The 25,014-nt window shown below is 51.9% G+C and overlaps 1 protein-coding gene across 1 annotated transcript in view; it reads left to right on the top strand.

Annotated features, from left to right (window-relative positions):
* Positions 1 to 25,014, top strand: part of NKAIN1 (sodium/potassium transporting ATPase interacting 1) — a 206,391-nt gene that overhangs the window by 129,786 nt on the left and 51,591 nt on the right. Inside the window, exons 2-3 of the mRNA XM_044998176.1 lie at positions 14,390 to 14,527; positions 19,540 to 19,620. Of these exons, the coding sequence (XP_044854111.1) occupies positions 14,390 to 14,527; positions 19,540 to 19,620 (219 nt within the window). The remainder of the gene's footprint in view (positions 1 to 14,389; positions 14,528 to 19,539; positions 19,621 to 25,014) is intronic.

Consider the following 25,014-nt stretch of genomic DNA (forward strand, 5'->3'; position numbering starts at 1 on the left):
GCTTTTGATTAGATTTCAGCCTGAGAGTGGTGCTTTAAAACAGACAGTCTGCTCAAACTCAGATTGGTTAATTTCATTCCAACTACCTATAATTCCCTCTCCAGTTTGGATTGGGTAAAGTGTTATTCATTTCCTGTCATTATCTGTCTCTCCTGCAGAGTTGCCACATATTCTTAACAGGCTGCCATGTTCCACCCCAAAGGTCATTGCATTTCAGGGGTATGAGAAGTGATCCTTATTTACCTGGCCTGTGAAATGCTTTGGGTCTCTTTAACCTAGCAGTGCTAGTTCAATTATTAGAAATAGACCTGCCACACAAAGCTTGGATCCAGAGCCCAACTTCATCAGAGCTGGGGATGGTTTTTGGGCATCAGGTGGTTTGGTTGGGCCACATTGTAGGCATAAGAACTACGCAAAAAGTTTGTACCAGGCCAAACGTCCCAGAAGTTCAGGTGTGGTTAGGGGCAACGGGGTTGGTTCAGGCCTGTCTCTGATATAAACTTGAGGATTTTATCATCGGCCTTGGAAGTTTCTGTCCCTCACAAGTGCTATGGATTCTGCCCCTGGAGAAGTTAATTTGTCACGGAGAGGGAACATTGGGGGTGTATTTCCTTCCTGACCCCTGCAGCCACTCTTATTTACATCCTGAAGCATACGTTCTGACTACGCTTGAACTTAGCTTGCAAACCTATAAATGGGCTGGATCTGTGCTGAGCTCCCATGAAAAGCCAGCGGACATGGCAGGTTCTCAGGATTTGACCCTGTGTGCTTAAAGATCATAAACTTATCTAGTGCTTTTAAAAACCCAGCTAGAACACTTACCATCAGCCTAGGCCGGTGACAGAATCTATGACCATGGCTGCTCAACATGCCTCTTGCAACTCCCTCGGCCCCTGTAATAGAGAGCAGAGACTCCCGGCACCTGGACCTTGTTCTTGTCTGATTCCATTTTTTGATTAAAATAAAATCATTGCAGCAAACGCATTTCAATTAGCAGGACTCCGGTGCACGTCTGGTCCTGACTAATTGATATGATTTGCTGCAAGGAGAACTTTTGGGCCAATCAATAAACTATAGAGCATTTAATTAAGAGGGAGCCCTAAAACTTGCTGCATTGATCAACTGCAGGATTATCTTAATTAGCAAGTGGCTGGTGTTCGACTCCGCTGCTCTGGAGCCCTGCACGGACCCAGGAGATCACCTTCACTGTCAGAGCCGCAGTAAACGCAGAAGATGGACAGCGGGTGGTAAATTGGGGCTTTCATAAGGGGCTCGGGGGTGGGGCTGTCTGAACAGACCATTAATAACCGATGAAGGGAAAATGGGTTTGGTGTGCGATCCCCAGCTGCCTTTTCCAGACATCCAGATCATGTTCCTCTCGCAGGCAGAGCTCTGATCCTGCGCAGCCTTTAGAGGCAGGATACAGGAACCATAACTATGCTCATTTCTGCCTCAGCAGGTTGGGGTGTCATGTCACACCCCTCCGGGGGCCATCAGCCACAGGAATCAAATCCAGGGTCTCCCGGTACAAGCCACTACTGCCCGATCTGAGAGACCCGACTTATTAGCCAATGCAGCCCCAGGCCCATCAAGCTCGAGCGGTGGCCCAGAGCTCCACGCCTCCACCCTGCGCTGGGGGTGGGTTCCATGCTCCAGATTCAGCACGAGTGTAACACGGCTTCCGTCCAGTCCGGGGTCACTTCACTGGCTTCAGCGGAGTGACCCCAGGGATGAGTCTGAGCTCCATGGTCTCACTCAGAACCATACGAAGCAGAGAGGGAGAAGGGTTTAGGACCCTGATGTTCTGATCCGTGAGGACCAAACCAAGGGGCTGCCCAGACACTGAGGCCAGAAGGGACCATTACGATCCTCTTGTCTGATCTCCTGCAGAACGCAGGCCAGCAAATGCCACCCACTGAGTCCTGCAGCCAGCCAATAACTACTTCAATTACTGACCGTTGGCAAGTGTTTGCTCCAGCCAGGTCCCAGGCTCCCATCCCCTCCCTTTCCAAGGCTCTTACTGCTTGGAAGGTTTTCCTGGTTTTCAGCCTGAATTTACCATTGCTTTATTCCACCCCATTACGCCTGCTTCCACCCTCACTCACCCTGAACAGACCAATGAAGTTTCTATGTGACTCCGCCACGCTAGCCACGGTCCAGTGATATTCTAGCCGTTGCATGGTAACACAGTTTAGTAGCGTGCACCATTGGTTAGCGGGCTGGCTTAGCTGTCTGCAGCTGTGTGGGCTCTTCCACTGCCCTTGGGCGAGTCCCGCTGCCCATCCTTTGGTGTGATAAGCTCGGTGGGGCACTGTGTGTCTATACAGCACCCAGCCTGATGGGTCCTGATCTCAGGAAGGATCTTTATGTGCTGCCATGCTAATAATGGAATGCGGCTCAAACCAAAGCATCCGTCTTCCTGCTGCGTTATATATCCACCATGCCGCTCGCAAGACTTAACTTGTAGTATCCGACAAACCTCAGTTACGCTGCTGTTCTCCACAATCACACTGCTCCAACACTGCTGGGGGAGTGACCCCTGAGCTGGGAAAGAAAGAACCTTAGTGCCTCTGTCACTGCTTTTCTGTGTGGCCTTAGGCCAGACCCTGTTCCCTGCCTCGGTTTCCCCATTTTTAAAATGATGATAATGATACTTTACCCCCTTTGTAGAGTACATCGAGATTTACAGCTGGAAAACAGTCTGGCCTTGTTTCTCCATTGCCTGTGTCATCATTTACACCTGTGCAACATGCTGTCCAGTCAGTGGTGATAACTGACATTCACTTTGCATGGGTGCAAATGACGACATCCGATGCCAGGCAATGGAGAATCTGGCCCTATAAGCATGCAAAGTACAGGAATCCTGTCCTGTGCAATCAGTTATTAACCCCTAACCATTTGTTATACAAAGGGTCACCTCTCCAGGAATAGCAAAGGGGGCACAGAAAAACCCCACACGTTTTCCCAAGTCTGCTGCTTTGGGAGATTTGCCCTTGAAGACCCCTGGATGAATTGCTCTTGGTAGCAGCTGAGGCAGGTGCGCCCCATCCAGCCAGAGATGACATAGGGATGTGATTTGCTCCCCTGCCTATGTGCCTCTGGTTCCTGCTGCATGGAGGAATTATTAGCACCTGTTCCAGAAATTACAGGAGGCTGTCCCCAATTTACAGCGTCAGCCCAGCATCTGCCACCTCCGCTTTTACAAGACATAAACAGGGAGATGAATTTAAAGCTGCCTGGAGAATCAGTGAGTTTAGGACTCAGGGAATATATGCACGAGGATGCCGGCTGTCGCTAGGAAGAGAGGGTTTCCTGGAGAGCTAGATGGTAACTTACTAGCGGAAATCTCTGTCAAAGGAGTGAGGCTGTTCGAGATAAATGAGACCAATTTTGGAAAAGAATGTGTTCTCCCGCCTGGATGAGATTCGAGGCAGGACATGAGTGGGTGTGGAGAGATCTGAAGTCAGTTGGAAGGATACATCTGTTTGTGCTGGATTTGACTCACTGGGGCAGATTTGTAAAGAAGCTGCACATGGTGGGAACAGGTCGGAGGCTGAGCTCTTTAGAAAGTCTGGCCATAACTGGCACCATGGGAGGTGCTGAGTGCATAGAAATACGGCCCACTGCGTTTATCCAGCCAAGGAGCAGATATACCAGGAGTTTAACCTTGTGTGGAGAGCGATAATCTATGACACTGAGGTCTGTTTGCCTGTGGGCGGAGAGTGTTCCAGTCATGTGGCACTGAAGTGATGAGTCAAATTGGAGAGTCTGATTACAAACTTGGTTAGGGTTAATTACCTTCCCTGTATGGCTGGAGTGTCTGGGTCCATATGTCTGGCAAGAATTTTCCCCCAATCTATCCTGCATTCAGAATGGCCGAACTTTGGGCCATAGCTCAGCACAGTGTGGGTGTTATGCCTGAGGTTGCCAGGTGTCCAGTTTTCGACCAGAATGCCTGGGCCAAAAGGGACCCTGACAGCTCCTGACCGGGCCATTAAAAGTCCAGTTGGCACAGGGCTGGCAGGCTCCCTACTCGGCTCCACATGCCTTCTGGAAACGGCTGGCATGTCCCTTCAGCTCATAGGTGCAAGGGTGGCCAGGGGGCTCCGCATGCTGCCCTCATGCCAAGCGCTGGCTCCACAGCTCCCATTGGCCAGGAACCATAGCCAATGGAAGCTGTAGGGGCGGTGCCTATGTGCGGAGCCACCTGGCTGTGCCTCCGCCTAGGAGCCGAGGGACATGTCGCCACTTCCAAGTGCTGCCTGAGGTAAGTGCCACTGGCAGCCTGCACCCCGAAACTCCTCCCAAGCCCCAACCCCCAGCCCTGAGCCCCCTCCAGCACACAAACTCCCTCCCAGAGCCTGCACCCCCTCCCACACCCCAACCCTCTGCCCCAGCCCTGATCTCCCTCCTGCACCCAAACTCCCTCCTGGAGCCCACACCCTCTCCTGCACCCAAACCCCGTGGCCCCAGCCTGGAGCCCCCTCCTGCAACCCAAACCCCTCATCCCTGGCCCCACCCCAGAGCTTACATCCCCAGCCATATCCCGCACCCTCCCACCCCCCACGCCCCATAGGGTTGGAGGTTGCCAGCTCGACATGCCACTGCAGCTGCTGCCCCCCTCTCATCCCATATCTGAGTTTGTTTGGCGTCTGGTTTGGCCAGGCTCCCGGCACCTCCTGCACCTCCCTGCGGCAGGTGAAGTTGCCATCTCTGTACTGGCAGGCGGGCAGCGACGTGGCTCTAATCTCGCTGCCAGCTCAGGGAAGCCGCGTCTGGACTCTGAGCAAGGTCAGCGTCAGTTGGCTTCCCGGGGGCAGGGCTGAACGCTGCTGGGGATTGCGAGCTGGGGGGGGTCTCAGGCAGCAGCTGAGAGGGTCCCTACCAATGCCTGCTCCTGCTAGCGGGGAATGTGCTGGAGTCCCAGCGCGGTGCCAGGTCGGTTGGGCCAGCCTGGAGCAGGCTGCTGCTCATGATCCCACCCCGAGCTGCAGTTAGCCAGGGACAGCAGCCTGTGGGTGGAGAGCCCCGTCTCCCCTTCTCCCTCTGCCTGCATGGGACGCCGCAGGGACCAGACCAGTCTCAGATCCCCCAGGCTGCAGGCATCATTTGGCTGGGCAGTTCCACTCTGCCCAGGTGCAAGAACCCGGCAGGTTCTGCAGGGTCGGGGATCCCCAGCCAGTCCCTGTAGCATGGTGGAGCTCAGCTAGCCACAGAGCTGCCCTGCCTTTGGTCACTGTGGGCCATCCCTGTCCATCGCTGAAGCCTTGGCGTGGCTGCAGGGGCTGAGGCCATGTGTCATTTCACTTCACCCTGTGCAGGACGCCATGAGGGGTGACGCCAGGGCACTGGACTGCCTCTCAGGAGGCCTCCCTCCATTGTATTCCCAGCCATGCTGCTGACTTGTTTGGTGCCCATGGGCAACTTGCTGTCTGCTTCCATGCCTCAGTTTCTCCATCTGTAAAATGCAGGTAATACTGCACACGCACCTTTGAAAAGTGCTTGGAGCTTTATGGATGAAAAGTGTCACATAGGAGCTGCCTACTCCTTTTATTATGGTGCATATTACAGAGCAAGCCAGTCACACTTGCTAATGGAGACTTTATATTTGTTCTTTCTCTGTCTGTTATTTTCCTTAATCTTAAACAGACTTTAGCCAGGCTGAAAGACTGGTGATTTGCTGTTGGTGTAACCGTGCACTGCACACCACTCAGTATTTACCTGCCAGGCAGATGCACTGGAAAAATTTGTAGATGCAGTTAACAGACTTCACCCATCCGCAGGGAGACTGTCTCATTAGCTGCTAATTTTGCCTCTCCCTGTAATGAAGAGGGATTTTTGCTGCGTGTTTCAATTAGATGCTTCCAATCTCCCTAGAAATCTCATTTTGACTCCTTCAAACTGTCGCAGCTTGACAGCCTGGAATTAAGGAGTCCTGCTGAACTGGAGCCTGTACTGACTGCATGAAAACATGCTCACCTAGTCTAGCTGTTCATAGTGAATCCCTCGGAAGCCCTTCCTAGCTGTGTCCCCAGAGTCGGAGGCTTACGTGATCACCAAAAGCTGGCAGCCTTTTGGTCTAGCTGCTTGTAAGCAGCTCTGTCAGCAGCCCCCAGATCGATGGCTGGCTATAAACCGGCGAGCGCCACGCTCCTTGTATCATTTATTATTTACATTCCTCAATTGAAAAGATTTACAGCCCGGTTGTGGTTCCCACGGCCCTTTCCTCGGCGAGGTTGAACAGGGCCGAAGTGAATTTGGCTACAGCGCAAACAGCCCATGCAGCCCGGGCTCTGCGTGGCCGTTTGGCACAAGAACGCTGGCTTGTAATGCCGCCTGCAGGGTGACTCAGCAGCTGTTTTCACTGAAATCTCAGTCGCACCTGCAAGGCAATGCAGATGCAATACACAAGGCACATGCCACGCCTGGGAGGATAGTGCTGGCTAGTGATTAAAGCAGCCAGGCCTCCTGGAATCTGTTCCCTTCTCTGCTACTTGCTTGCTCTTTGGCCTTGGGAAAGTCACTTCACTTCCCTGGTCCTCGCTTTTGCCCATCTGTAAACGGGAATAATGCAGAGTGCTGCACTCTGTCAAGCTGTATAGAAAATGCCAACAGGACATAGCATGGAGCCAGTCCCTGCCCCGTGGATTGACAGTCGCAGATACAAATGAAATGAGGCATTCGTTAAGCCTCAAATAGCAACAGTAAATCTACGTCGCCCCCAGTGAGACAGGAGCGAGTTACGGGAAAGTGAGCCTGGAGAAGCAGAGTGACCAATGCAAATCAGCAGCAGGACTAGGAAGAGAACCGAGGCGTCCCCCCTCCCAGCTTCAAGCCATTAGCAACGTTCCCCGGTTTGTGACGATGGGAACGGGGATGGGTCCGGGACAGGGAGCGCCTGGGTTGTGGCGAGTTAGCCGTGCGTGGAGAGAGAAATCCAGTGGATTATAACCCCCCTTCTTCTCTCTGCTCCCCGGTACCAAGATGAGTCCGGCCCAGCCCTGCTTGTGACTAATCCCAGGGAGTTCCAGGGCCCAAGTGCACGAAATCATTCCCGGGCATGAGACTTTGCCGAATTGGGGCCTCAGTGACTGGTGCACGTTCACCACAGCCTGGAACAATTGTGAGCAGGCAGCCCAGCCCCCGGAGGAGATAGGCCAAGAGGCTGAGGACGGCACTCGGCGTGCGAATGCCCAAGGAACATGGCTGATTTGCCAGGCCGGAGGACCCCTTTGTCTCTGCAATAGGTGTTTGGTGGGTTTAGCGGAGGCAGGCCTGAGCTGTCGCCCTCTTTGACAGCTGCTTGGCTGTGCACATCTGGCGCTCTGCTCCTCTGGCAGATGTTCCCACCCTACTGAACACAGGATGGGTGAGTGGCTGTGTTAACCCATCAGCTCAAACAGGGAACCCACCACAGCGGAGCCGACCTGGGCTTGAGACACCGGCTCTGAGAGCAGGACAGGCAGTGCAGATTCGTTAAGAGTTGTTTCTCTTACCCTGTGCCCGTTCTCCTAAGGGGGGGCCTCATGGAGCTGGGGCCTGGACCCCCTTGGGGATCAGCCTCTGGGGAAAGGGAGAGGAGCCACAGAGTGGGCTGGGTGTGCGTCTGGAGCCAAAGGACTGAGCCAAGATGAGAACGGCTGAAGGACAAGGAGGCACTGGCAGGTTTGCCGGCTGGTGCTGCAGCCAAGTGCAGGATCCAGCTCAAGGATGTTACAAACAAGGTCAGGGCCATGGCTGGAGCCTAGAGTGACCAGCCAGCAAGTGTGAAAACTCGGGACGGGGGTGGAGGGGGGGCGGTAATAGGAACCTATAGAAGAAAAAGACCCAAAAATCGGGCCTGTCCCTATAAAATCGGGACATCTGGTCACCCTACAGGCAGGGAGTCGGGTTTGAGCAAGGCAGCTTAGGCTTATTCTCATTTCTACTCCAGCGCTGCCCAGACACATTGCGAGCGACAGACCCTGCCCTGAAGCGTTTGCAAAAGCCCTGATCCAAAGCCAAGTTAAGACAACTGGATCAGGCCCGGCACAGAAAAGACAGAACTACTGTCCCGGTGGAGATTCAGTGACTTGCCCAAGGCCACACAAAGTCTGTGGCAGAGCCAGCCATCCTGATTCTGTATCACAGAGGCACTTACAGGCCTCTCCTCACACTGGGCGCTGCACAGACAGCGGGAGCCAGTCCCGGCTCCCAAGAGGTCCCCGTCTGAAGAGGCGACACGGAGAGGTGAAATGCTCAGCAAAGAGCCAGGAATAGAACCCAGCTGCTCTGAGCCCCAGGCTCTACCCACTAGACCCTGCTCCCTTTCCAGCTGGGAGTCACTGCTAAAGGGAGGTGAGTTCCCTTTCCCACCTAGGGCTGCCACCCATCCAGTCTGGGTTTTGGCCTGTGTGCCCGGGTGCCATTTAAGAGCCCTGATGTCTGGGGGTTTTAAATCTCGGGGGGGGGGGGGAAGGCGGAGATGGGGCGGGGCCTGGGGGAAGAGTCGGAGAAGGGGGCGAGGCCTCGTGAAGAGGCAGAGGGGTTTACCAGCCATTAGAAAGCTGCCAAGCCAACCCCCACCAGCCCAATCGTCCTTCCTCCCAAATGAAGCTGCAACTGAACCCGTTCCAGGGACTGTCCCCCCAGCATCAGGGAACCCCAGTAACTGGTTAACGTCCCACTCGGGGGTCGGTTCACCAGGCACCACAACCCCCGAAATCAGCTGCTGCTTCATCACAAGGGTCTTGAGCCCTCACAGCCGGGTTCCTCCAGGCAGGAGACTTTGCTTCTCGCACGCTAGGACCACCTTGGACTGTGAGTGTGGAGAGGGGCAGTCAATCCCAGTCGCCCGGCTGGTAAAGGTGCCACTAACCTGAAGCATAAATAACACTCGTTAGCCGGCGACACGCGCATTTCACTCAGCCCGTTAAGTGCAGCCATCGAAAGCAATAAACCCTGCGTCCCTCCGACGAATGAAATTGGCCAACGCTCCGTGCTGATTGTTGTCTGAGTCGTTTTGGTTTGCAGTAAATTCTGCTCAGCAGCACTGTCCATGGTCACTCCCATGCTGAACTTCACTTCGCTTGGAGCAACTGCGCTTAAATAAAGATCGCCTGGTAGGGCCCCTGGGAGGGGATTTGGGGGCTCGTGTCCCACTGGGCTTTTCACGATAAGCTCATTGTTGGCTGCACAGTTATAATTCATCGATAGACGATGCTCACTCCAGCCAAATGAGGTCTGAGAGGTGGGGGGAGGGGGGTTGACGTGTTGGTTTGAGAAGTTATATGGGGTGCAAAGTAACAATAACCCCAGCCCCTATTCAGTGCCATTCACCAGAAGTGCTGAAAGCAGCTTACAAAGGAGGTAAACTTGATTTTACTGAGGAAACTGAGTCACGGAGCGAGGACTTGCTGCACTTGGCTGCAGCACCAGCCGGCAAACCTGCCAGTGCCTCCTCGTCCTTCAGCCGGTCTCATCTTGGCTCAGTCCTTTGGCTCCAGACACACACCCAAGGCCATCTAGGGACTAAGGTGGGAATAGATCCCAAGAGTCCACTATGCCATACTGGGCCCGTGTATCGCTTGCCAGACTAGCTCCACACAGAAACAGATCAAAGCTTGTGATACTGAGCAGGATAAAACGGGGGGTGTAGTGAGATCTCCTTGAGAAAGTGAAGAGACGGGACTGGACTGTGATGCATAGAAATGTAAAGAGGATTCTTTATTGAGGCTGCGGCACATAGACAGACCCTGTGGTTCTCCCTGGCTCCCAGTCTGTGCTGCTTAACGTCACTGCACAGAGCGTCCCCTACTCCTGGCCCAGACTCAGTTGTTATGAGAACACTCCAGCATATGCGACAGATGGATTTGGTAGGAAGGAAAGTCTCTGAGCAGCATCTAGTGACCCAGGTGTACTTCCTCTTTCAAGATGGGCTGCGGAGAAATGCACAGGGAGATCCATTGATGTACTGCCTGCTCCGAGCGTTCAGAAATCAGATCTGGCCACAAACCTTCATGAAATTGGCTTTAAAATCATGAGATTAATATGTTTCTCTGTGTGTATCTATATATATACACTTTTAAGTTTCTGAGCCTTTAATGTTCAGATTTGCCAGCTTTTCTCTGCAGCCATAGGGGCTAGAAACCCAGGGCCAGGTCTACAAAGGAATTTCGTAGATCTAGGCAGTGACTGGAATTGCCGTTTCATGGGAAATGCTGCCATTTCTAAATTCATTTTCATTTCAGATCAGAACCAAATACAAAGAATTTGGAAATGTCCTCTGCAAAGTGAAATGGGGGGAAAAAATCATTTTTGGTCAATCAAAACATTTGGTTCTTACTGTGACATGTTTCAATTTGTAAATGTTTTTATTCTAGAAAATCAAATCAAATTGAAAACAAAAAGTCATTTGGAAATGAAAAGTTGAAATGGGCCTTGCCAAAACTGTCCAGACGGAACATCTCAACCGTATGGAAACGCTTTTTTTTAAAAACAAAAATCAAAACAAAATTGCGTTGAAATTGACACGTTCCTGCTGGTAGTTTTGGTTTCTGTGAAATGGCATTTCCCCTGTGGGTGCCTACTGGGAGTTACAGAGGTGCCTACAGGAGTTAGGTACCTACCTCCAATCGCCTTTCAATGCAAAACAAGCCCCCAACCTGCTTAGATGTCTGTAAATCTCACTAGGTGCCTGTCTGCACCTTTAAGTGCTTAAATACCTTTGCAAAGCTGGTCCTTACTCCTCTTAAATGAAATGGAGAATCTCTCACCTCCAAACCTGGGACTTTAAGAACAACGCCAAACCCGAGACTTGTGGTAACAATGTGTGTAATGAAGAGGTTCAGGTAGAACTGGGCGGCGTCTCTGGCAAGGGGTGAGAGAGAGCCTGGTAGTTCATTTAATCCGGCTGTTGATTGTAAATGTTGGGCTGTAATTCGTTCCTGGACACGGTAGCAAAACCCATCTGAGCAGAGCCCCTGGGCAGAACTGCTTTCACGCTTCCCTTTGCTGAGCGGACACAGTAAATGCATCACATGAGCTGCATGCAGCATGTTCGCTGGGACAGGTTTTTGCAGTGGAAACCTCTTTGCACCCTATTACTCCATCACCAAGAAAAGCTCTTTGGTTTCATTTTTAAGGGTGTTATTATTTATTATTTGTATTGCAAGAGCGCCTAAGGGCCGTGGACCAGGGCCTGACTGTGCTAAGACCAGAACCAGAAGAATTGTGTGTTAAGAGTCTGCTCTCTGCGTTTCCTTGCTACCTGATGCAGTATGTCATTTATGAAGCGATGCAGGAAATTTGCAAGAAATTCAATGCAGCTGTGATAGACTCAGGGTGCAGGGGCGCGCGTGCGTGTGTAGTCTATACCGTTAGCTCTCCATTAGATCCAAAATTGTAAAGTCTAAGCGTATTTTCTAGAGATGTCCAGAAAATGAATGTCTCCCACAAATGTAGGTTTTCGGTTTTCCAATGAAAATCCAAATAATTTTTTCAAAAACATGGGGCGGGGGAGGGGGGTTGTGAAAATGTTCGCTTTTGACAACACCCCTTTTTCGAATGAGAAACTTTGTGTCCAAACAGTGTCGACCGGCTCTAAGATTTCCTCCTGTTACGACGCAGAGGCAATGCAGGGCAGGGGGAGAGTTATCCGCAACCAGCTGGAGTAGACTGCAGCACCGGAGGTCCCTCCCGCAGAGCTAGCTGCTCCTGGGGCAGTTGCTGAATAATAATAATAATTCCCAGCTCTTATATCGCACTTGGCATCAGTAGATCTCAAAGGGCTTCACAAAAGAGACAGTATCATTGCCCCCATTTTACAGATGGGGAAACTGAGGCCCAGAGAAGGGCTGTGACTTGCCCGCAACTGCATCCCCTTAGTGATGGGGTTGAGCCAGACACTTGCATTTAAAAATCTCAGGCTGCAGCTCAGGGAAACACATTTTCAAATGCCCCTTTTTGCCTTAGCGTGGTCACGGTCGAGAGCATTGGCGGTCAGATGCTCCTGCTCCACAGAATTGAAGGCTAAGCCCCAATTCCTGCCACTTTTTGCGTGCAGGCCAGCACTCCTCCAGGATGCAAGAAATTGCAGGATCAGGGTTTAAAGCAGCGGTAGGCAACCTATGGCACATGTGTCGAAGGCGGCACGCGAGCTGATTTTCAGCAGCATTCACACTGCCCGGGCCCTGGCCACCGGTCCGGGGGGCTCTGCATTTTAATTTAATTTTAAATGAAGCTTCTTAAACATTTAAAAAACCTTATTTACTTTATATACAACAATAGTTTATGTATATATTATAGACTTATAGAAAGAGACCTTCTAAAAACATTACAATGTATTAATGGCACATGAAACCTTAAATTAGAGTGAATAAATGAAGACTTGGCACAGCACTGCTGAAAGGTTGCCGACCCCTGGTTTAAAGCTTTTCAGCCAACACACATATGCTTCAGTGGGGACACTTGGGGAGAGAGACAGACACAAACCCAACACCAAGTGCTAGGAATTGTGGCCGAAAAACATGAGACTGGATTAAAATTAGTAAAGTGTTTATTTTCCTTGTCCACTGGTCTTTAGGAGTCATGTTTTCAAGCTTTTCTCTACAGCCACCATATATGACTCCAGGTGCTGGGGTTTTAAAAAAAACACTAAGTATCTGCCCCCTCTTTTAAACCTTTTCTAAAACGAATTCTGTAATTAAGGATAATAGGCCTGAAGCCAGTAACAAATACAGAGCTAAATAAAGAATGGACTGGCAGGCAGAGAAACAAATACCGAGCCGGTCTTTAATTTTACATGCATGCAGAAATCTCTGTGCAATATTTAAAACCGCATCAAAGCCTTATTTATGGATTATGAAAGACAAGGGCCATTAAAAAATCATGGCGGTAAACAAAGTGAATTCTGTACATAAAGAGCAATGAATCGTGAAGTAACAGACTGATTTGGAGGTAAAGGTGGCACAGCTCAAATTTTCTACTGTCCTGTAAAGGACCCTGGGAAAGCCTCTTGAAAAATATCAGCTGCTCTGCTGTATTGATTTCACCGAGTTTCTCTCAGTCTGGGCTAGGAAATTTTCCCTGAAGCAAACGAAACTCAGGGATCATTCTGGCCCTGGCCGTTCATTGCGGGTTTTCCCATTCGTCTGTGCCAAAGAGGCCAGTTCAGCGAGCGGCCCTAGTGCCGGGGCACTGGATGCAGCTGGGGAGAGCAGCTCCTCCTCCAGTGCTGCCGGTAATTGAAGGACATTTAAATAGAAGAATTAACGGAGCTAAACATGACAAGTCCCGCTTCCCTTATTATCCCCTTGCTTGAGTCTCCAAAGCCCAGCCCTGCTCGTAACCTGTAAGCTGAGTCACAGGCCAATGCCCAAACCCCTGTCCTCTCTGTACACTGCTCGTTGCTGCCTGAGCCCAGCTTTGCCATTGGCTTCACTAATCCCAGGGCCGCGGTGGTTCTGAGACGGAACGCAGCTTCCCGACCTCCTTACGCACCCCCTGTCCTGCTGGGAGGGAGAGTCTTTCTTTACAGGGCCCCATTGCTCTTCAGTGCAATTCACTGCAGGACAAGCCCCATCAGATGGCTCAGAATCAGAAAAATGGAGCCAAGCCTCTTCCATCGTTGGGGAAGTTGGGAGCCTGGTCTGAACTTCGCAGCTCTGGCCCATTCCTCTGTCTCTCACTGCCCAGGGACAAGCTCCAGCTCCTTTTCCCCGCAGCCAAGCAGGGCATTCTGGAGCATCCGTCCTCGCCATCAGCTCAGTGTGTCTGTGCACCTGGCTTGCTGCTGGAGCGCTGAGTGGGCATTGTGCCAGGAGAGAATGAATTGCCAGGAAAGTTTCACCGACTCTCTGCAGTTCATTTTTAGAGATTCATAGATTCCAGTCCCAGAAGGGACCATCACACTTATCTAGTTTGACCGGTATAACTGTATGACACGGGCCAGAGAACTTCCCCCAAATCATTCCTAGAGCAGAGCTTTGAGAAAAAACACCCAGTCTTGATTTGAAAACCGCCAGTGATGGAGAATCCACCATGACCCTTGGTCAATTGTTCCATTGGTTTTGCTAGGGAGGCACTTGCTCACGGTCTCTTAACAAATCAGGAGCCTGTGGCCTGCAGTTCAACATGGGGAGAGGTTCTGACCTGCTGCCCATTTCCCCTGGCTCAAGTCTCCCCAGTCCCTCCTTCTCCAGCTCCAGCGGGTGATAATTCCTAATAAATCCTCCCTGCCGTGATGTATTTGCTGGACTCTGGGCGATGAATCATGCAGACATTTCAGTCTATTGTAACTAATTGTCCATGGGATTTCCCATTAATTACATGATACACTTTGCCTTTAATGTCCCGCGAGCCGCCGTGCAATGAGTAATTCTCTGCTCTGTCCCCCTTTGTTCTTTTCCAGATAGCAGCGCTGGAGAGGCAGATCTTCGACTTCCTGGGCTATCAGTGGGTGCCCATCCTGGCTAATTTTTTACACATTATGGCTGTCATCCTGGGCATCTTTGGGACCATCCAGTACAGATCCAAATACCTCATAATGGTAGGTTCAAGCAGCCGGCCAGTGCACCCTGCCTGCTAGTGCATCTCTTTCGCTTCCAGCACTTTGGACAGCACTCCGCAGCTCTCACTGCGAGCGGCTTCGGGGGCTATCGGCTGGCACCAGCCGGCACTCAGCAGTAATGATGATAACTTCATAGACTCATAGAATATCAGGGTTGGAAGGGACCTCAGGAGGTATCTAGTCCAACCCCCTGCTCAAAGCAGGACCAATTCCCAGATAAATTAAATGTGTAGTGGCCCAGAGTGTGCCAAGGAGATCCGTGCCTGGAGAGGCCCTGCATGCCCCACGAGAAACGGGGAAGTGGATCACATCTGCATCACCAACCCGCTCTGCTCAGCACCCTGCCGAAGGCTCTTCATGAGCCTCATGGAGGAGAGGGCGGGACAGGGATACAGGCCAGGGAGCCTGTGTGGTCCTGCAGAGACAGCTCAGAAGCAACAGCTTTGGGTCACAGAGGCAGCTTGTCGCCAGCTTCCTTAGTACTAAGGGTCCCTGTGTAGGTATAAGGGTTACCACCCGGCCTGCCCCGTCTGGGCTGTGCAACCTCCCCTGGGTCTGTGAGCTGCTCCAGCAGAGCGAGCCCTGTATCAACGCTGGACAGAGACGAGGGGGCCGTGGAGATGGGCAGCCTGGCTGGAGTTTCATTGCACACTCGGGACTCAGCCCAGTTCATTAACAGGTTCATTAAGGCTTTTCGGTCCTTACAGTCACAGGCACCAAGTTTTGTCGGCGCCGGTGGGTGCTCGCCCTCCCGGCCCCACCCCCGCCCTGACTCTGCCCCCACCCTGCCCCATTGGCTCCCTCCCCAAAACCCTGCCCTGGCCCCGCCTCTTCCCCAAGCGCGCTGCGTTCCCCCCTCCCTCCCTCCCTCCCTCCCTCCCAGGCTTGCTGTGGGAAACAGCTGTTTCATGGCACAAGCTCTGGGATGGAGTGGGAGAAGCAGGACGTGGTGGCACTTTATGGTGCAGTTTCAGGTAACCCCAGGCTGAGTTAGGGACAGTTTCAAGTGACCCCAGGCCAAGTTAGGATGGGGTTTCAAGTGACCCTGAGCTGAGTTATAGTGATGTTTCGAGTGACCCCCAGGCCAGGATATGGCTCCATGTGGGATCTGCTGTTTCATTTGGTTTAGACAGAAAACTGGGTGAAACTGGCTGTTTGAGCAGAGTCTTATTCTGAGATTTGAGGTTCACTTGAAGCTCAGGGAGAGTGACCCCCTTGTGAATGGCCATAAAGAAAATGAGAAAAGACAGAGGAGGGGGCAGGGAGAGGTTTTGGAGAAGGAGGTGACGGGAGTGGGAAGCTGATTGAATGTGGAGCAGGGTGGGAATGAAACAGGGGTGAGGTTTTTCTTCCAGAATCCCTCCCCCGTGCCTGCTCCTGGGAGTGGGTGGCAGGAGCAGAGGGAGCTGAGGAAGCCAGCCACACAGCGGCGCAGATGGTTGAAAAGCTGCTGATGGAATGTCTGATGCAACAAAATCAAACCGTTTCATGGGCATAGACTGATTTTGCTGAAATGTTTGACAAAAAGCCACTTCCTTTTGTTTCAATAAAGTCAAAGGGGCTTGGATTCCACCTGATTGTTTGGACTCTCATGTCATATGATATTAAACTCCAAGCTAGACAGTCAAAGTGAAGTGTTTGGACTGCAGAACAAGGAGCAATGGACTCAAGTTGCAGTGGGGGAGGTCTAGGTTGGATATTAGGAAACACTATTTCACTAGGAGGGTGGTGAAGCACTGGAATGGGTTCCCTAGGGAGGTGGTGGAATCTCCTTCCTTAGAGGTTTTTAAGGCCCAGTTTGACAAAGCCCTGGCTGGGATGATTTAGTTGGGGATTGGTCCTGCTTTGAGCAGGGGGTGGGACTAGATCCCTCCTGAGGTCCCTTCCGACCCTGATGTTCTATGATTCTATCATTCTATGCTGTGCTTTGATAAGCTCGTTTCGATGTTCCGTGGGAAATTTCAAAATGCCGACGTTTTGTTCCGGTCGGGCGGAAGGGCCAGCCCGAGCGTCGACTGGCTCTGCATGGCAGGGCTTGGCCTTTCCCCCAGTGCTCTCCGGGCCTGGTGCTGGGCGATCAATAGATTCAGGGACCTTAAATGTTACTGCCCCCCGTGGTGCTGTGCCCAGGCTCATCCCCACCCCCAGCTGCTAACCCTCCAAGGGGTCCCTGTGGGCAGGGGTCTGGCCCGTGCTCACGAACCATCCCCGGCAGCCTCGCCACGCCCCTACCCCTCGAGGTCTGTGGATGTTGCTGGACAGTCTCTCCGCCTCCCCTGGGCCAGAAACCGAGGGCAGAAGTTCGGGGCTGCAGGAGGAGGTAAAGGGAGGGGCTCCGGAAAGGTGGGGTGAGGAAAAGGAGATGTGGAAAGAAGGATGAGATCTGAGGCTTGTTACTTCCTGGGCACCATTGCTGGGCCGGCTGCTCTCCACGGAGAGGCAGAAGTGCGTAGTAATCCCAGGCTGACCCAGATAACGCAGCACAGGCCCCGCGCCTGCACTGTGCACGCTCCTTTTACATCTCCTGGAGGCCTGCTCTGCACCGGCGGGTTTTCACACTGAGGTTAGCTGCACTAACCCCTAGTGTAGACATGCTGCAGCCCTGTAAACAGGGACCCTCTTGCCCTACAGTTTTTAACACTGGTTTCCACCAGCCCCTCCAGTGCAAGTCGCTATTTACACTGCTGCAACACATCTATCCAAGGGATTTGCATCAGTGCAGCTGTACGGGCAGAGCTACCTCAGGCCAGGTCTACACCTAAACACTATGCTGGTGTAGGTAGGTTGCTCGGGGGTATGATTTTTTTCACGCCCCTGACTGATATTGCTGGGCCGGCGAAAGCTGAAGTGTAGACACAATTATACCTGAAAACATCTCCTTTTCCCGGACTAGCCTGAGCCAGTTCCCCAGTTCAAGGACCTGATTTAAGCTAAGCCAGCACAACAGCTCTTTTGCCGGTATCAGTTGCATCTCCCCTGAGGGGGGTCACTGGTACAGCTATATCAGCAAACCCTTTCTCCTGTGGGCAAGGCCCCGGCCCGCTGCTGACAAGCCCCGAAGCTGTCTCAGTGATGCTGTAATTCCCAGCCAATTATCTGCAAAATGTAGTCAAATGACTGTAGCAGGGGCCAAACATCAGCTAATTCATCCTATCTAACTCCCACTTGTCTGCCCCAGGGGACAGTTCAGTTACCATTATCATCCTTGGTCTACATTGTGTGACTGGCTACGCAGGGTGCAAGGCACGGGGAGGCAGGGCTCCTGGTTCAAGTTACAGCCCTGCCCCTGATTTGATGCATGATCTTGGACAACTCGCACCAACTCTCCATGCCTCAGTTTCCCCATCTGTGAGACAGGGAGAACCGCCCTGATCTAATGTGCAGGGGGAAATGGGAGGATCTGCCCAATGTTTGTGAAGCGCGACAACATCCTTAGATGTCAGGTGCTATAGACTTGCATGGTATTTTCTGTAGAACAAATTCTGTTCTCAGCTGCACAGATGCAATTGCTGCACGATGATTTCTTCTGGGAAAGCATTGAAACCACCACTGGTAATAATCTCACACTTAGCTCTCAGAAGCTGTAGATCTCAAAGCTCTTTACAAAGGAGGGTAGGACTTGTTATAGATGGGGAAACTGAGGCACGAGCGTATTGACAACTCACCCAAGGCCACAAAGGAAGTCTGTAGCACAGCCAGGACTAAGGACTAGGGGCTCTTGTTGCAGCCCGTGGGTCGCACTGCCCTCCTCTGCTGGCGCTCCGAATGACAGCACCATAAATGCTGTCATGTGACATCGTGGCTTGTACGGTAGAGTTCACGGTCAGTGTCTCGTTCTGTGCCGAAGAGCTCTGGAGAAGCCTTGAGCGTTTCCTCTCCCATCTTGTTCTGTACTGGTCCTGGTGAGAAGCAGCAATGCCTCTACAGGGGCAAGGTTGGTAAAGCTGGGCTTCCGCATTGATTTTAACTACTGGAACCACTTCTTTACCATGGGGGTTTTCCGCTTTAACCCCTCTTGGATCCTGCCTGTGATCCCCCCACGCCTGGTTAGGGGGAAGAGGATGAGTGTTTTGGGTTTGACATTGTCCTCTTAGAGATGGGCCTGAGCTTTGACATTCAGGTCCCGTCAGGCTTTCCCTGGAGTCTGGGAGCGTTTAGATGAGAGAGGGGTCGACGCTGGTGGAGAAGCTTGGCCTAGAACCCGTCTCTGGTTGATTCAATTGACGGTTATAGCATAAAGCGAGTAGCTTAATCTAGTGGCCTGAGACCTGACCACAGGTCTGGGAGCCAGGAAATTTCATTCTGATACTGGCGCATTGCATGACCTTGGGCAAGTCACTTTGCTTTGTGTGCCTCTGTTTCTCCATCTGTGACAGGGGGATAATAATAGCTATGCACCCATCTCCTGGGAGGGTGTGTGGCATTATAGGGTTAATTAGCTGATATTTGTATGGTGCTGCAGGTATGTGATAAATTATAACAGATTTTCATTTCCAGAGCCCTGAATGCTTTTGGGGCCAACAGATTACAAACACTGGGCCTGATCACCTTGTGACCCCACTGAAGTTTGGTGTAAATCTGGTGTCTGTGAAAGCAGAGCTGGGTCTATTACTCATTAAACAATGCACTTGCTTGTGCGTGCTGGGAAGCTGCAGGCAGCGATGGGAGCTCATGCACCAGCCCGGGTTCTGCATGCCCAAATGCGTGGTGCATGCTGCTGTCTCTTTCTGCAAGGCCCCTGTGCGTAAGGCCTGATCCAAAGTCCCCTGAAGTCAGCAGAAAGACTCCCCTTGCCCTCAGTGGGATTTGGCTCAGGGCAGAAAGTGGGTGCAGGAGAAATCTGAACGCTGTCGGGCTCTTTCGAACGCCCTGCCCGAGGGCAGAGCCCCCTGGAATAGCCCCACGCCAGTGCCCAGCTGCTTCTCTCTCCTGCTGCCAAGGGCTGTTTTGCCCTTCTGCATTTCTGAGCCTCTGTTTCTTTCTCTCCCCAGTACGCGGCGTGGCTGGTGCTGTGGGTTGGATGGAACGCATTCATCATCTGCTTTTACCTGGAAGTTGGACACCTGTCACAGGTAATTACCTCTCTAATGGCACTGAGCGCCGGCTCCTCCAGAGCCATTGATCAGCCTGGCATCCCTGCCTCTTGGGCTGCACGTCCTTCCCGTTACTGCTGTTATTCCTCACGCACACGGAGGTCATGGTGCCGGGGAAGAGCAGCGCTGGGGCGGAGGTCGCAGGGCATCTCCACTCCTGCCGCTGCAGCTGCTTACTGGGTTTCAGCTTTCTCTTTTGTTCGTTCGTTCGTTCTTTCGTTCGTTCTCCCTTCACACTGTAGCACTGCAGACACTGATGTGCCGATAGCTCTCGCTTGCTGGAGGCGGTGGGGTACGTGATCTGCATGTTCCCCCCAAATGCAGCTCAGCTGCTGTTCGAAGGACGGTGTAGTGCAGGGGTCCCCAACGCGGTGCCCGGAGGTGCCATGGCGCCCGCCGGGGCATCTATGTGCCCCCGCGTACTGGCCGGCGGACAAGCATCCGCCAAAATGCTGCCGAAAAACGGCTCCATCAAGAGGCGCCGCCGCTGAAATGCCGCCGAAAAGCGGCATCACAAAGAGGCGTCGCTGCCGAAATGCCGCTGATTTTCGGCGGGATTTTGGCGGTGACGCCTCTTGACGTTGCCGCTTCTCGGTGGCATTTCGGCGGATGCTTGTTCGCCAGCCACGGTCCTCGGTGGCTCGTCGTCCGGCGCCCGCCACCCAGAAAAGGTTGGGGACCACTGGTGTAGTGAATTGGGTGCTGGACTGAGGCTCTGGAGACCAGAAGTCCTGCCTAAGCCACATGCTCCTTGTGTGACCTTGGGGAAGTCACTTAATCTGCCCTGTGCCTTGGTTCCCTATCTGTAAAGTGGGATGATACTTCCCTACTGCACAGCGGTGTTGGGAGGATAAAGCTCTATCGATGGTGGTGACGTGCTCAGACTCTGCGGGGATAAGGATTTAGCTGCACCTCAGTTGTCACCTGCAACATCACCTGGCCTCCTCACACACAGCTCAGGTGGTGTCCCTCAGCCCTGACTTGCAGCACCACCAGCTATCCCAGTCCTGAGCTGCAGCTGGTCAAAGCATTTCCAGTGGAGCAGCTTTCAGCTGGAACATGAGAGAGACACGGTGGGTGAGGAACTATCTTTTATTGGACCCACCTCCGCTGGTGAGAGAGACAAGCCTTCAAAAGCGTGTCTCCTTCACCAGCTGAAGTGGGTCCAATGAAGGATGTTTCCTCCCCCATCTTGCCTCTTTCGTATCCTACGACTTCACTGAAAACAACCGTTGGAAAATGGGGATTCAATGAATTTGGAAAGTTTTGCAGGAAGGGAGCAATTTTGTCAAAATTTTTGTGGGAAATTAACTAAATGTTTCATTTCAATAAGGTCAAAATGTTTTGTTTCGACTTCATCATTTTGACTTGTAGAGTATATTGTATTAGGCAAAACAATAAAGTCAAAACTTTTTAGATTTTGAGACGGTCGGAACAAAATACTTCCAGAATATTTCTTTTCGTAAAAAATTCTGAGATTTCAGCCAAATTTAGGATGACGCCAAATGTCAAAATCTTGGAATTTCCTGCGGGATGGAAATTCTGGGTTTTGGCCAACTCTATTCTGAGTCTCTCTTAGTGGAGCTTTGTGGCTGTGTGGGGAGGGGGAACAAGTGTTGTCCGGGTGAATGTGCCAAGGCTCCAAACTTGGTTTCTACTTTTAACCTCACCCAGATTTGCAGAGGCTGGGGTGAAATCCTGGCTCCACTGAGGTCAATAGGAATTTTGCCACTCACTTCAAAGGAGTCCGGATTTCGCTCCATGTCTCCAGAAGTGAAGAGCTGGTGTGTTTCCCCTCCTCCATCTCCTCCCTTCTACGTCCTTTCATCTTCCCTGCTCCTCTCGCTTCATATTACAACCCATGAAAACTGCAGACTTCTTCACTGTGTGTCCAGTGTCACCAGTTCCAGGCATTAGAAACACAGTGCAGACTGCAGAGCAAGCGACGGGTCATGGGCAGTTGGGCTAGAGTCCAACGTCACAGGGCTGGAAGGTCTCTGCCACTCGAAGACTCGGTCTCTGTGTACTAAGCCCGTGGCGGGCGGGTGAGCGGGCGAGCACACTGTGCAGCAGAGGAGCCCAGGAGCACTGCACATAGTGGCTTGTTATTGTAGGGTTTCTCCTGAGCACAGAGCTGCACACACTGGCTTTTGGGGTAACTCCTGTAGACTGGGCAGCACACGCAGGTTTGCTTTTGTCAAGCTGTCTGTAAGGGCTGGGTAGTGCCCACTAATTCTATTATTAATTAGTATGATTATTACCACAGAGGCTGGGAGCCTCAGTTATGGACCAGAGCCCCATGGTGCTAGGGGCTCTACCGACATAGAGCAAAAAGATGGTCCCTGCGCCGAACTGTTTCCAAACTAAATATAAGACAAGAGACAACAGATGGAGACAGACAGGGAGTACATGGAAACAATGAGACGATAATGGTCAGTATGACAGGCAGTGGTCTGAGTCCAAGGGTTGCTCATGAATCTTGTTCTGGTCACTATTTTTCTCCTCATGGGTTTTGGGGGTGACGGTGTCTCCTCATGGGTTCTGGGTGTGACGGTCTCTCCTCACGGGTTCTGGGTGTGACGGTGTCTCCTCACAGGTTTTTGGTGTGATGGTGTCTCCTCACTGCTTCTGGGTGTGATAGTCTCTCCTCATGGTATTTTAATCTCCTCATGGCATGCAGAGAGCAATGATTTCTCCTCCCAGTGATTTGTATGCAGCGTTTTTTTCCTCTTGATTGCTGCTCCTTGCAACTCTTTCTTTCTGTGGCGTTCTGGTTGCTGTACTTTTGTCCGGCAATAGTTTCTCCTCACACCACCCAGACTGTGATTCTTTCAGACCATAGATGGTTTCTGCTCACCAGGATTCAACCTACATGATTTCACCCCACGCTGGTTGTTTCCACCCCACATTGACATGACAGCAAGAGCGACTGGGACATGTTGTTCTTTGGTGCCTCTTCTAACAGCATCTGGAGAGCCACCAAACGGGGTGACTCCCATGGTGTTCTGCGGGGACTCATTTCTGGGTCGCAGGGAAGGACGGAGGAATCTCAGTGGATGTAGAAGAGCCCCCAAGAGAACCTGCTCACCATCAATGGGGCAGAGCTGTGCACTCCTTCCCTGTGACAGCACAGCACCTGCCCATCTGGCTGGCAGCATGCATGGAGGGAGGCATACAGAGTAATCTCCCATGTACACCATGCAGGCAATGGTTGCTTCTTTATCTCTTCAAACCAACCACGGCGCCCCCTCCCCAGCCTCCCCGAAAAGGCAGCGAGTGACACTTTCACTAAATCTAAAGGGATATGTGCATTTAGTGGCGATGGCGAAATCACTCTCTGAAACACCAGCTCCATTTACCCACCCGACAGAGATGGATAGCGCTGCTAGCTCTCCAGCCTGTTACTTAGATCCATCAGCATCCCGGGAAGGGCAGAGTGGCGAGGGCGAGGGGGTGGGCGGCTTTGGAAGGGAACGAGGCTGTGGATTCGAACGTGGAGCGCAGAGGAGCAAAATGAATGAGACTGATTAATTGGGAATTTCAGGGGGCTCGTTAATCACGCGCTCTCACTTAGCGCTGCCTCAGTTTATGGATTGCATGAATCAGACAACACAATTTCATAAGCCAAGGCTGCAGCTCTCACTGCAGCTGCTGCGGGATCCATCCGTGTGTCACTATAGCGAGAAACAGGCGCAGAACAGGTGGTTACAGCCAGAAAGGGGGGTGCGTACAGCTCCTTGTCACTCAGCACAGTGACTCCTGTGCATCTCTGAGGCCTGGGTGACAGCTAACTGCTTACCCGGCATAGCTACATCAGTTCGACACGCCAGGGACTATAGCGCTATAGTGTGGACGCTGCAGTGATGGAAGTGGGTGCAGGAACGCCACCTCCCTGAGCGGAGGTAGCTAGGACAATGGAATCATTCATCCATCGCCCAAGTTGCTCTACACCGGGTGGTAGGCCGGCACAGCGACATCGCGCAGGGGGATGGATTTTTCACACCCCGGATCGACACAGCAAAGTCCATCAAAATGTTAAGTCTAGCCCAGACTTTAGGAGTGTGAAACAATCACCCCCCCCCAGCCGACATGGCTATGCCAGCAAAACTCCAGTGTAAATGCAGTTGTGCTGGCAGAAAAAACATTCGTTAGCTGGTAGAGCTTATTTTTTTGCAGAGCTGATGTAAATTCTACCGGCAAAATCACTCTTTTGCTGGTATAAGCTGCTTCTCCGCTAGCTGGCTGTGCCAGTATCGCTTCTCTGTACAGTTATATCCATAAACCATTTCTAGTGTAGACAAGGCCTCTCATTTGACTGGAGTGGACACATTTTACACTGACCAGCCCTGCAGAGTGAATCCAGCTATGGGACAGAGAGCTGGAGATGACTCTGCCTTACACACCAGCAGCAACAGAATTGTCTGCGGTCCTCAGCTTGCCGAGATCCTGATTCTCCATCACCCTGTGCTTCATACCATCATTCGCCCCAGGGCAGAGTGAGTGCAAGGGGGTGGGAATCCATCGGAATGGTGGTGTTTTGCACGCACTTTGCACTGATGTAAATGATGTTGCAGGGCAATGAAGAATCGGCCCCTTTGTTACTGTTGATGCTCCTAGAGGGGAAGTGGCATGCACTGAGCTTGGTATTTCAGATATCAGGTTGTGCCTGTCGTACAAGCAGTGGGACAAAACTCTTTGGGACGTGGGATAGGTTTTAATTCCTTCTGTACTATATCATGCATGTACCTAGGGTGCTGTATGTGCAACTCTTATTAATATTTGATCTTTATATAGCACGTGTCAGGCTTTAGGACTATTCATGGAAGTGCAGGGCTATTCTGCTGAGTCACCAAGCAGTCAGAACAGGTGGGTCCCATTAGAACACACATGGGCAGAAGTCTAAAAGGCTGAGATGAGTCTGCGATGAGTGAGAGCTAGAGGAAGGTTAGAAGAACATCCCGGGGGAGATACTGCAAGTACTGCCATTTCCTGAGGGAGCTCAGGTGAGGTTTCTGTTTGTAGGTACATTGGCCACCCTTAGAACGTGGTTACTTACGCTGGCAGTCATTAATAATGATAATTACCCTATGTGTGTATGTGCTGTTAGGAGCAATTTGGGGAATCAAGAGCTTGTGAACAGTTGAACCTTCAAAGCCCAGCGTAGCCTTCCACTAGCACTGATAGGCAGGGAAGCATCCTGGAGAGTTGGAAATATCAACTGTAAATTAGTTTTTGTTGTGTTAATGGGTCTGAGAAATCAGCAGACACTCACAGTGTCTATTTCCAGCAGTCAGCTAGAGCCCTCGCAGCCTGTCGGAAGGAGTTGGGAAACTAACCTGGCGCCGATCAATAGCCAGCCTCCTTTGGCGCTAA

Source organism: Mauremys mutica, chromosome 23 (assembly GCF_020497125.1).
Source record: "Mauremys mutica isolate MM-2020 ecotype Southern chromosome 23, ASM2049712v1, whole genome shotgun sequence".
NCBI classification, from domain to species: domain Eukaryota; kingdom Metazoa; phylum Chordata; order Testudines; family Geoemydidae; genus Mauremys; species Mauremys mutica.